We start from the raw sequence: 12704 nt of genomic DNA, 5'->3' as shown, positions 1-12704 counted from the left end.
GCAGATCTTTTACAAATGTGGGTGCCCTTGTATTGGGAGCATAGATGTTCAGAGTTGTGATGTCATCTTGGTTGACTTTAACTTTGATGAGTATGAAGTGTCCTTCCTTATCCCTTTTGATTAACTTTGGTTGAAAGTCTATTTTGTTCGATAGTAAAATGGCTTGCTTCTTGTGACCATTTGCTTGGAATATTTTTTTCCAACCTTTTACCCTGAGGTAATGCCTTTCATTATGGGTGAGATGTGTTTCTTGGATGCAGAAGAATGTTGGGTCTTGTTTATGTACCCATTCAGTTAGTCTGTGTCTTTTTATTGGAGAATTGAGGCCATTGATGTTGAGAGATATTAATGACCAGTGACTGTTAAGAGTCTTAATTTTGATGTTGTTTCCAGTCGAGCGTTTGTGTAGTTGTGTTTTTGCCATGGGATAGTTATCTATTTCCTGGGTAGTTTTGGTTGTAGCTTGACCCTTTGGGATGGAGTTTTCCTTCTAGTACCTTCTGTAAAGCTGGGTTTGTGGATAGGTAGTGTTTGAATTTGTTTTTGTCATGGAATATTTTGTTTTCTCCATCAATGGTTATTGATAATTTTGCTGGGTAAAGTAGTCTGGCCTGGCATCTGTGTTCTCTTAGGGTTTGCAGGATCTCTGTCCAGGCCCTTCTGGCTTTTATGGTCTCTACTGAGAAGTCAGGTGTAATTCTGATAGGTTTACCATTAAATGTTATTTGGCCCTTTTCCCTTGCAGCTTTTAATATTTTTTCTTTGTTCTGCATGTTTTGTGTTTTGATTATTATGTGGCGGGCAGTTTTTCTTTTCTGGTCAATTCTATTTGGTGTTCTGTAGGCCTCTTGTCTGTTTATAGGCATCTCTTTCTTTAGATTGGGGAAATTTTCTTCTATGATTTTGTTGAGAATAGTTTCTGGCCCTGGAGTCTGATGTCTTCTCTTTCTTCAATGCCTATTATCCGCAAATTTCTTCTCTTCATGGTGTCCTAATTTCTTGGATGTTTTGTGTCAGGAGTTTTCCAGATTTGGCATTTTCTTTAATGGTTTGATTCAATATCTGTGATTGTATCTTCTAGCCCTGAGATTCGTTCTTCCATCTCTTGGATTCTGTTAGAAAAGCTCACCTCTGTGTTGCTCGCCTTCTTCTCTGAGGTCTCACGTTCTCGTTTTTCTTCTGTCTGTGTGTTTATCATTGAATCCATTTTCATTTTCAGATCTTGAACTGATTTTTTGATTTCTTTCATCTGATTTTTTGTATATGCCTGAGTTTCTTCCATTGCCTCTTTATAGGTCTTCAGAGCTTGAACCGTTTTACTTATTTCTTTCATCTGGTTGTTTGCATTTTCCTGCAATTTTTCCAGTTCCACTCTATGTGCTTCTTTTATGTCTCTCACCTGTTTGTCTGCGTCTTCCTGCAGTTGATTACTAATTTTATTTGTTTCCTCCATTATCATCATCATTACTAAGGATTGAGGTCATTTTCTTGTATTTCCGTTGTATTTGAGTTCTCTGGGTGGTTTTCTTTGGGATAGCTGGAAACTGGAGACGCCATGTTGTTTTGGGGTTTTTTGCGTATGCTTTTTCGTTGTCCTTTAGACATCTTGCCGTCTTTGTTTTTGTTGGGTAGCTTCCAGAGTTGAATGGAGGGTGTCTGACGATAGATTCACTTGTTTTCTTACGATTTCCCTAGGCTGCGAGCTCAAAGCTTCACTGGTGTGGATGTTAGGAGGTTAGCCCTGTTGTTCTGGTCTCTCACAGCCAGTGATCCTCAGTCCCCCTCTGCTGTGGATCCTGCAATTGTTCTGGTCTCTGAATGAGCGTTGGGTCAGGCCAAGGTATCCACAGCCTTCTGTGTTCCCTGCCAAGTCCTGCCAGGAGCACTGGGACCGAACCACGGGCAGAACTCAGCTAGATTCTCAGGGCCTGAACCGTCTGCCAAGCTCAGCTAGGGATTTTGGGCCCAAAATGCACACAGGGTCCAGCCAGAATTTTTGGGCTGGGACTACGCACCAAGCTCCACTAGGGCCTTTTGGCCCAAAGTGCGTGCTGTGGTCAGTTATTGACTCAGGGCCCGAACTGACCACCAATCTCAGCCAGGAATTCTGGATTCAAACTGCACACTGTGTCCAACCAGAGTCTTAGAGCTGGTGGAACCGAGAGCTCTGTCCAGCCTGTGCCACAGCAGGAGAACTGCGGCTGCTCTGAGTTAGCGCCAGTGGTGGAACAAGTGCTCCGCCCGGACTGTGTCACGGCAGGGGAGCTGCCGCTGAGCTGAGGTGGTGCCTAGTGTGGAGCAGCGTGCTCAACTAAGCCTGCGCCACAGCAGGGGAGCTATGGCCACGCTGAGTTAGTGCCTCAGGCAGAATTGTTTGCTGGGCCGGACCAATACCCGGGACTCTGGGGCCGAACTGTCCGCCGAGTCTAGTCTGGGTCCAAAGGCTCCACGCGACCCAAATCCTGCCCCGAGTCCCCTCTCCCGCAGCAATTCCCACCAGCCACCACACCAATCGCCTCCACCGGAAGGCTATGAGCTGCAAACCTCAGCTGCCGCTGCTGGTGCCGCTGGTGCTGCTGCCTCTGCCGCTGCTGCTCCGATCAGAGAAAAAACCACGCTCCTCCCGTGTGCAGGGGCACGCAGGTCCTCCGCACCCTGGTCCCTCCGAACCGTGGAGCACTCCTGCTGCCGTGATGTTTGGACCTCGGTGTTCCTGGCTCAGGAATCTGTGCAATTCCCTGAATTATTCACTGGAGCCTCCAAACGCGGTCCACACTGCTCGCCGCCATCTTGGATTCCCTCAATTTGTTTGTTTTTGTATTATCAATATTATTGATTCAAGAACAGTCCAAATTCATTTTAAATATGTGAAAAAAAATTGGCAATAACTTTGTTTATTGCAAAATCAGTGTGGTTATTAGAGTGCAGATAACTACTTCTTCCATGTGATTTGTAAGGAAGACAGCATTTTAAATTGTACACCACAATATTTTTATGTAAAAAATAAAAAATATAGCATAAAAATAATTAAATAATTTAGAGATGGAAAATAATGAGTTTTTGATTAAAGAAAATGCACTGTGACATTTAAAAGAAAAATTTGAGCTAGCAAGATGCTCTATCAGTTAAGTGATTGCCTTCTGGTCACAGAAACCACGCAAACAAAGCCAGACATGTTAATAACTAAGCTGCATGGGAGGCAGAGAGAAGAAATTCCTCAAGACTTTCCTACCAGCCAACCTTGACTAATTGTCAAGCCTTGTGTCTCAAAATAGATACTGTCTCATAAAAGAAAGTGGACTGTAATTGAGGAAGACGACTGACACTGACCTCTGGTTTCCATCTGTGCACACATACATTACTTTCACCACGAACATGGCATATCCACCTCCATATCCACAATACGGAATATTAATTTAATGCTGTAGAATTTAGATATCACAGATTTGTTTTATGGAAGTATTGAATTCCAACATTGACTTTGCCATTAAACATTGACTTGAGGAATTGGGAATGAATTGATGTAAAATGCAAGCGTACCAATTGTTGGGATAATCCGTTTCAGGCATCATATCCTTTAATGTAAAATATTTTACATCTGGTTTTGAAGATTCTAGTAGAAAGTTTTGCTTAAAAAAAATACAACACATAATTGTATTTCTAAGTTGCTTCTTTTGTCTTTACATTTAGGATACTTTGTGTGGATGAAGGCTAGTCATGCTTCCTCTGTGGGACTTGCAGAGAGCAGTGCATATTTAAACAGCTCTGCATGTCACTGCATGGCCAGCAAATGCCATCTTCGGTTCTATTACACCATGGAAAGCAGTGTTTTGACAGTAAGGCTGTACAATAATGAGGTAAGAAAAACGAGCATTTATTTCAAATCCAGGGAGTATATGACATTTCTGTTAATCGATACTTGTCTATTTCTTGGTCATGTATAGACTTCAGAAATTCTGTTTCTTTTTATTTATGTGTTCCTGTGTGGCTGCTTGTTGTCATGTGCACCACATGTGTACAAATACGCTCACAGACCAGGAGAGGTATTGAGTCCCCTGTATCTGGAGTTATAAATGTCACCAGCCCTTTCCCCTCCACATGTATAAGGCTAACCAGTCCCGGGTCATTTGCAAAAGCAGAAAATGTTCCTTTTTTCACAATAGATGAAAACTATTTCTTTCAAAGATGAAGAAACACACACATTAGGACACAAGGAGAGAAATCCCTCTACAAGATGGAGGGAGGGCACAGTTGAGTCTTTTTTGAAGGGCTGGGGTTTTTAATGGTCTTTGGTGGGATAGAGTGAGGGTCTTCTTCCTCTAATTTAGGGTTCATCAGTTTAAAGAAAGAAAGGGAAGCTGATAGGCCCACAAGTTCATGTACGGAGGTTAAACTCAAGTCTTGAGCTTATTTGACCAGATTAGACTGGTATTCTGCTGAAGGGCGGAGTGAGGTTACAATGAAAGAAAAATTCTGCCAGGCCTTGGTCTCAGGTCACAAGGATAAAAGCTCAGACACTTTGCCATCTTTATTATGCAACTCTGGCTTCTTTGCATATTTCCCTGCCTAACAGAGATCTGTACAACTCCTAGCTGTCCATTACCTGCTATCAGCGGTTCATCTTAATAGCTGTTATGTGTTTCAGTGTGCAGCTGTAATTCCCTAAAGCTGACAAAAGGACACAACACAGGAAGAAGCAACCAGGGTGCCTCTAAGGAGGCTCAGTCTAAGGAGCAGTGGTAAAACTGACCATTAACAACAGTGTGCATCCTTGGGTGCTATGTGTGTGGGGCAGTGTCTGTAACATATGAAAACAGACTCTTAGAATTTTTGTTTTCTTGCCTACATTCTTTTTCTAATAAGGACAAGACTGCCTCTCAATAATTTTCTTAACTACGTCCTCAGTAGGATTTATTGCAAGTTAACCACTAAGCTATCCAGCACCAGATTTAGATAATCTTTATCCTAACTTTATTTATTATGCATTCTAAGTATTTTTAAGGAGTACATTTAGGAGATGCTATCAACACAAAAATACTTGTGGCATATATATATATATATATATATACACACACACACACATATATATATGTATATATATAAATTTTTTAAAAGTATGGGCATAATAGAAATGAGATATTTGAGATTATACATTATTAGGTCTGCTTCAGAGTTCTGATGTACTCTGTGTGAGATTTTATATCTACATATTAAAGTCATATATATGATGGAAATAAATTCTTTGTTCTGGCAAGTAAGTACAGTTTTGAGCACAAATGAGTCATTTGAGTTGAGTTAAAATGCACACAGCTATGGAGAATGAACAGTATGGTTATCCCAGTGAGTCAAACAATTTTGTTACTTACTAGCTTAAATATAATGGAATGAAATTAGCTATGATTCATATTTACATGACATCCTCTATACATCTCCGTTGTTTTGAAGAGTCCACTTATTTATAGGAATGAAAAAGCAGAAGGAAAACTACAGTCATCTAAGAATGTGGAAACACTTTGCAGAAAATCCATCACTGGAGAGATTATCCAATTGAATTTCCTTTGTTTTTAGAATGCTTTGGTTAAATCCAGTTGAAATTTCCTCATGGTTTTTGCCTGGCACATTTATAAGAAAAGCATATTCATCAGCTGTGCTTGTCTGGTGGCACAGAATACCTGTCACCAGCATTTTATTTTGCTTTTATTCCTTCTGAAGCTTGAAGTATAAAGATAATTAATCTTGAAAGAAGAGAATGCTTTGTAGGAAGATACTAGAGAATGGGGGAGGAATTCATTTTACTTACCTTTTCCTTTGCTCTTTGAACTGTTCTCATCATAGCTTCTTTCTGTTTGCCTCTTCAAGAAATACTTGCAGAGTTCTAGATCATTAAATTGTATGGATACTGTTATGACATAGAACAACCTGTTCTTTGTTGCTGGAGTGAGATGCTACTAGTATTTTTTTAAATATGATACTTTTATTATTTCTTGGAGAATTTCACATAACATATAATGATCATATTCGTCCCCTGCCACTCAGCCCCTCTTATTCCAAAACCACTTCCAGTCCCCGCCTCTTCTTTTTAAATAGGCAGCAAACTGTCTCTGTCATTTTTTCATTTTGGATGCTGCTAACCTACACTTCCGGTTTAGTCAGGTAATTACTTTTTATTCGCGCTCAAGTATCCCATGGGGTTGAAGACCAGATAGTTGAGTTTTACAATTAAGCTTAGGTGTTTAGAGGTTAAGATCCTTTTAGGTCTAGATGGATGTTTTAAGTTGATAGAGATGAGATATGATAGATACTGATTTACATTCAGAATTTTAGACTCACCAAGATAGGAAAGATGTTTTCTTCAAGTCTGCCAAATTCAGATAGCCAAAACATTATGAATGTAACATTTTTATAATTTCTGATTGTTTTGTGGTTCTTCTTGCTCTATGTAGCTTATTGTATTTATGTGTAATAAGATAAATGTATATGTAGATAATAATAAAAGGAAAAGGGAAAAATAAAAACAGTGTATATCACAGCAAATATTTGGTACCTCTTTTTGCATATTTCTTGTGTGTGTGTATTCATTATTTAAAACAAATTTTACTTCTAGGACTTACGATCCTACCTTACTGTCTCTTTCTATATCTTCCATGAGTCTTAGGTGTAGGTGTTGTGCTGTAAATGTATTAATTGAGGGCAGGCATCACATGGTCTGTTGACTTTTGCTTTTTGTTCACTGTTGATTTCTGTAATGACCTCTTTCTGTTGAAAACAGAAGCTTCTTTGATGAGGGATAAGATCTGCACCTTTCTGTGATGTAAGCATGTGTGCTTAGGATGCAGTTAGACATTATACTGTGTAAGGACCATGCTGGTATTAGGTTATCCTCTAGTTATGTGGCCTTACAAGCTGCTAGTACTTAGCTAAATTCACAGAGCCAGGTATGAGTTCCCTCATATTGAATGAGTTATCCCATATTGAACGAGGCATGAGTTACCTCTGACTGAACTATCCTTAAATCCAGTGGGGTGATTGTTGGTTACACACCTAGCACATAAGTACCACTATTGTGCTTTTTAAAGAATATTTACCATTCTAGTTGTTATTAGAGTTTATTGGCATTATAGCTGAATAGGACTATTGATTGCTTCTCTCCATTGGCAGCTAGAATGACTCTTTCCTTAATGTTTTACCACGACTTATTTTCAGTAATAGTTGTCATCCTATATCAGTACCTTTGTTTAAAGTATTTCAGTCAATTTGGTAAGCTGTTTGGGAGATTGTCATAAATAATTTGTTTACATTTTCAGTAACATTGGCAACTTTCCTTATGCATGGACCAAACTATACACAAACAACACTTCACAAACCACAAACCGAGTTAGTTTTTTTTTTTAATTTTTAAACTTTATTTTATTAATTTATTCTTATTACTTCAAACCCCTACCCAGATCTAGCCAACGGACAGGACATTCTCCACAGTTGAGTGGAGAGTGGGGTATGACTTTCACACACACGTACTCTGGTGCCTCATATTTGACCATGTCCCCTGGATGGGGAGACCTGGTAGCACTCAGAGGAAGGATAGCTGGCTACCAAGTTAGTTTTTATCTATATATATACTATGGTAGTGTTCCTGCCTCAGTATGTTTCAGTTTTTCAATTTAAAGAAAGATTAGTGAAAAGTTCTAGAATAATTTTATTGAGTTCAGATTATGGTTGTAAATACTTTAAAACTATGATCCCATGATATTTCATGGCAGATAACTCATGAATACTTATTTGCATATCCAATGAGATGGCATCATACATTTAAATAAATGTTTGAATCATACATGCTTTAATTTTCAGGATTATTTTAATATACTCGGAATATCATTGGAGGATTTTCAAAATCTCAGTGTACATAATTGTTTTTAAACAAAATCCTAACCCTTTGATTTTACCAATAAAGACTCAGGAGCCAGATGTTGAGAAAGCTTACTAGCTCAGGGAGGCACAGAAAGCTGACCTTCCTATTCAGCTAATGTCTCAGAAGCAAAAAGTCCCTTCTCTTTCTCCATGCTGTCTTAAAAACTCCTGAAACTGAATACCCCTTCTTTTTACTTCCTGTGTGTCTATCAGTCCTCTAGACTTCCTCTCACTCTCTATATTTTTTCCTATGTTCGCTCCTTGTCAATTGGCTGCTTGCTTCACCTCTTGACCCAAGGTTGACTTTATTTAATCCTGTTTACAGAAATCTCTTAGACTAAAGGTATGTGCTAGGGCTGAGCCACACCACAACTAGAAACAAGTTTTCCCAGTACACAATCTCAGAGTTCACAGTGTGATCAAATATTCTGCAACACAACATAATAAAAATGAACGGCATTTTTCTATTAGTGGCCTTGGAGCTGTGCAAGAAAAGACTAAAAAAACTGCCTGCGGTTGCCATTTAACTATCTAATTAGAGTGGATTGCCCTGAGGCATTGAGGCTGGCTGATCCTACAGAATGGAAATGTGTGTGTGTGTGTGTGTGTGTGTGTGTGTGTGTGTGTGTGTGTGAACTGAAATTGGCTGAGTTTGTCACTTATTGACCCCTCAGAACATCCAAGTACTAAAAGTGTCTGTGTCTTCTCTGACCCCCTCTTTAGCATTTGTTGATCATGAAATGTAGACTCTGCCTTAGACTACATTTAAGTCATACGTTGATACTTTACCAACCAGCTTTCACGTATGTCTTGATGCAAACCACCGTTTGTCTTCTGTGAACAAGAATGTTCTTCATTTTGGAGCTTCAGCTTCTCTTTGTATTGTCCAGCTATGTAGGGTCTAGAACCCTTCCCCATCTATAAGCCAGCAGTCATAGGAACACACTTCTGTCTTGATATTTTTATTACTAGTAATTTATGAATATTGGGAACTGGACTTGTAACTTTTACATGATATTTTAATATTCCACCACCAAATATAATGCATATAAAAGCTCGATCAGAATGAAATGGCTCCCAAAGTATTGATGTTCTTGCTTGATAAGTTTTTCTAAGGGTATAATAAGATCTATTAAAAGAAGATATCTCTCAAGTTCCATGATTTTATCATAGGATATGTTCAAAAGTGGTGTTTTACAAAGCCAGCTTTGAGGTTATACAACTGATTTCTTCACTAGGAGAGAGAAGCAGAGACTGGCATGTCTGAGACAAGTAGTAATGATTAGTACATCATTGAAAGGTACATCAGCATTTTGAACCTGGTCTGAAAGACCAAAATGCTCTTAAAATTCTTGATTGATCAACTGATCAGTGATTGGTTTTTAAGATAACAGGAATTTAGAACATACCTGAGAACCTGGACACTCATTCAAACTAAATGGGTAGCCTGAAATTAAGAATTAAAATAAAAGCTACTTTCAATTAGCTGAATTACTTTCTCTTAGTGGCCTTGTAGATGTGCAAGAAGAGACTAAAATTTGCCTACAGCTGGCATATAATTATCTAATTAGAGTGGATTGCCCTGAGGTGTCCAGGCTGCCTTATCCTACAGAATGGAAATGTGTGTGTTTTCTGGTATTGTGTGTAATATCAGGAACCACAGAATGGAAGCTGAGGGTAAAATATTTGCTCCTTATCATTGCTAGTGTTTTCAAACAGAAAAAATATAGTGGAAAACTTTCAATCTCATCCATAGTACACAATTAAGTTAGTGTATGGAAAAACATTCAACTTTTGAAAGAGCTCTGCTCAATTTATTTTTTAAGTAAATGCATTTATCTTCAGAGAGAGGAAAATCAATTAGTCATTGTGTAAAAAGGCAAATTGTTTTAAATTATTCTTCTGAAATGATCATGGGGGATCTGATGTGTGTAATTTGCCACACAATGTCACTAAAAGCATTTGCAGGAGTGTTTCCATGCTGAATAATTGAAGGTATTGTGGAAATAACTAGTGAGGAAATTTGTTGCAGGTCTTAATTTCTTGTAGCTAATTCATTCTAGTGTGACATGCAAGCTCTCAACGCCAACAACGTAGTGAGCTTCTCTCTCCTGTGGGAATCTCAGGCGTAGATAGGAGTGAAAAAGGACAGCAGATACATTTTATTGGACCTAAAATACCTTCTTAAATCTTTGAGGCTTGGGAATCTAGGATAAACATCAGAAGGTACACTGATCAGTTGCAGCTCGAGTCATTTTAAGAAGATCTTGAACATGGATGAGATAAGTAAAACTGAGCCAGGGGGGAGAATCCGAGAGTCTGGGAATATATGGCTCCTAACATAAGATTTAAGAAGTAGAGGTTTCCTGTTTTTTCCATATCGTATTTGAAGCAAGCAAGGCTTGTCAGAGCTCAGCCTGAGGCAGTTCTGTCATCCTCACACTTCCACTAAAGGATCATGGAACATGATGGCTCCCTATATTATGAACAATTTAGTTTATTTTCTCCAGAGAAATGTCAGAATAACTTGAATGATTGCTAATAGGTGAAGAAGCACAGGATTAATTCAGAGCATGGAAACATAGTTCAAGAACACAGTGACCATATGCATAGTTCAAGAACACAGTGACCATATGCATAGTTCAGTGACCATATGCATAGTTCAAGAACACAGTGACCATATGCAGCACAGTATAAACTTTATCTCAAGATCTTAGCTCAAACCACAGAGTAATAACTTGCTTCACATTGCTACAATAAATTATAATTATAGCAATCTAAGATATAACTTGGTATAGAAAGGGCAAAAGGTTCTTAGACAAAATTGCCAAAAGTGTCAAATATATGAATATACTCTTCACACAGTGATTCTGTTGTGTATCTACCATCAACTTTCTCATAGGTAAAAATCCAAGAAGGTTATGCAAGGGCAGCAAAATATTTTTGTGTCCTATTGAGTCTTCGTTGAAGTATCATAGCATTGTTGCAAAATATAAGCAGACAAGCATTTAAGTTGGTAATTCTACCAGTTCCTTCTTGTGGTTTTATTTCAGAGATGCAATTACTTATTTCCTCTTAATAAGGGAAAAAATGGAAGATATGTGATTGGATGTACTGAGTGTCTGATGTATATATGATAATTTCATACCAAGTCCTGATATTGCATGCTATTAGCATGCATTGATAAACTGAAATGTTTAAAATAATTTTATTCTGCAGATATGATGACTTTTATATTTTTCCTTCAAAACATTATTTATCTCATTACTACCTGTAGTACTTTCGATTTCCCACTATTTAATGGTATAAATATTCCCAAACATCAACTAAATGTAACTAGGAGAGAATGAGAGTAGAAATTGTGAAATTAGTGGCATCTTTCTATTTTAAATTAAAGGAAGAAAAAATGATGTGGACATTCAATACATCGACTCGCAGCACGTGGGTGAAAGCTGATGCATTGATACCAGAAGATCTGAAGCCATTAAAGGTACAAAAGCAAATACATAAGATTTTGTTAATACACAAACTTTATTTTGTTAATAGATAACTTATCCACTGTGAAATTTAAATTAGGAAAGTAGACTTGTATCTTTGTGGACAGTAATTAGATTTTATTTTCATTATGTTTGACTCTTAACAGGCCAAGTTTTCTGTAGGCAGAGGAACTACTCTAGAGGGACTACTTAATGCTCAAACCTTGCTCTTCTTCATATATTCTTGCCTCTGTGCTTCCCAGCTCCCAGCACTGCCCTAGGCAAACACTTTTCATAGTGATGCATAGAGATAGTAAACTTCCGTTGAAAGGCAGGTGTTGAGATTACTACCTAAACTATTATGCACCTGAAACATATAGAAGGCTTGATGGATTGTCTCTTCAAAGAACTGGTGAGACTCTGTGTTGTATATAGTACATAGGCCCATGCTAAAGAATGAGTATAAAAGATAAGATTGACTTTATGTGTGACTTACAAAACCACTTCATTGTTTTACGGTCTCACTGTATTTACACACATCCCCCCAAAACCTTGGATAAGCATTGCATGTGCACTGATCCTGGAATTTTTGAAGCATAGTATTTTTTAATATCAGTCTTACAAGTTGAGGTTTATATTACAGTCATTTGGGTTAACATCTTGACACTAGTGTACCATTTTATAAGATGATATTTACCATCTCTGGAGGACATATTCAGTAAGTTTATTTTTTCCACAAAGTAGAGTTGGCCTTGTGACTTGGCAAAAAGATAAAATAAGCCAAAATTTAAAGAGCATGCATTTTGGAGTTACACATTTCTCTGTGCACAGGAGATGGAATTAAAATATGAATTTGAAATGGTAGGATTTGAAGATCAAAGTTTAAACTCATCAATTTTGAAACCTGAAATGAATCATATAACTGCTCTCTTGCTGCTCTGAAAAGGCACAGCTGTTGGCGTAAAAATGTATATGTTATTGATTATGAAAGAATGATGTAATAGCATTCATACTATTCTCATCATGGGATTTGAATTGAGTATTATCTTCTGAAGCAAACTTTTAAATATATTTGTCATCTGATATTTGATCAAAAGCATTTTAAAATAATAAATGTGTGTCTTTTGTTTTTGAAAATATGAACATCTATGCAGAAAGCATAAACTAGGTGAGACTGAAAGGGTCAGTCTTTATTTCTAGTCTTTTGGTAGATCTTTTATATGAAGCTCAATAATGTTCTATTGAAATAGTAATAGACATGTTGTCTAGAGTAACAGAGAAGTTCTCTTTTGCTATGTGACTTTTCCTGGGAAGAAGAACTTA

At 37.8% G+C, this 12704-nt stretch overlaps 1 protein-coding gene across 1 annotated transcript in view; it reads left to right on the top strand.

The window, feature by feature from the left end:
- Malrd1 (MAM and LDL receptor class A domain containing 1) overlaps positions 1 to 12704 on the top strand; it is a 641297-nt gene that overhangs the window by 68442 nt on the left and 560151 nt on the right. The window contains exons 7-8 of the mRNA XM_051151281.1: positions 3691 to 3857; positions 11303 to 11395. Coding sequence (XP_051007238.1) covers positions 3691 to 3857; positions 11303 to 11395 — 260 coding nt within the window. The remainder of the gene's footprint in view (positions 1 to 3690; positions 3858 to 11302; positions 11396 to 12704) is intronic.

The sequence above is a fragment of the Acomys russatus genome, chromosome 9 (genome assembly GCF_903995435.1).
Source record: "Acomys russatus chromosome 9, mAcoRus1.1, whole genome shotgun sequence".
NCBI lineage: Eukaryota > Metazoa > Chordata > Mammalia > Rodentia > Muridae > Acomys > Acomys russatus.
The sequence above is the reverse complement of the archived record's forward strand: the minus strand, read 5'-3'. Positions and strand labels throughout refer to the sequence as shown.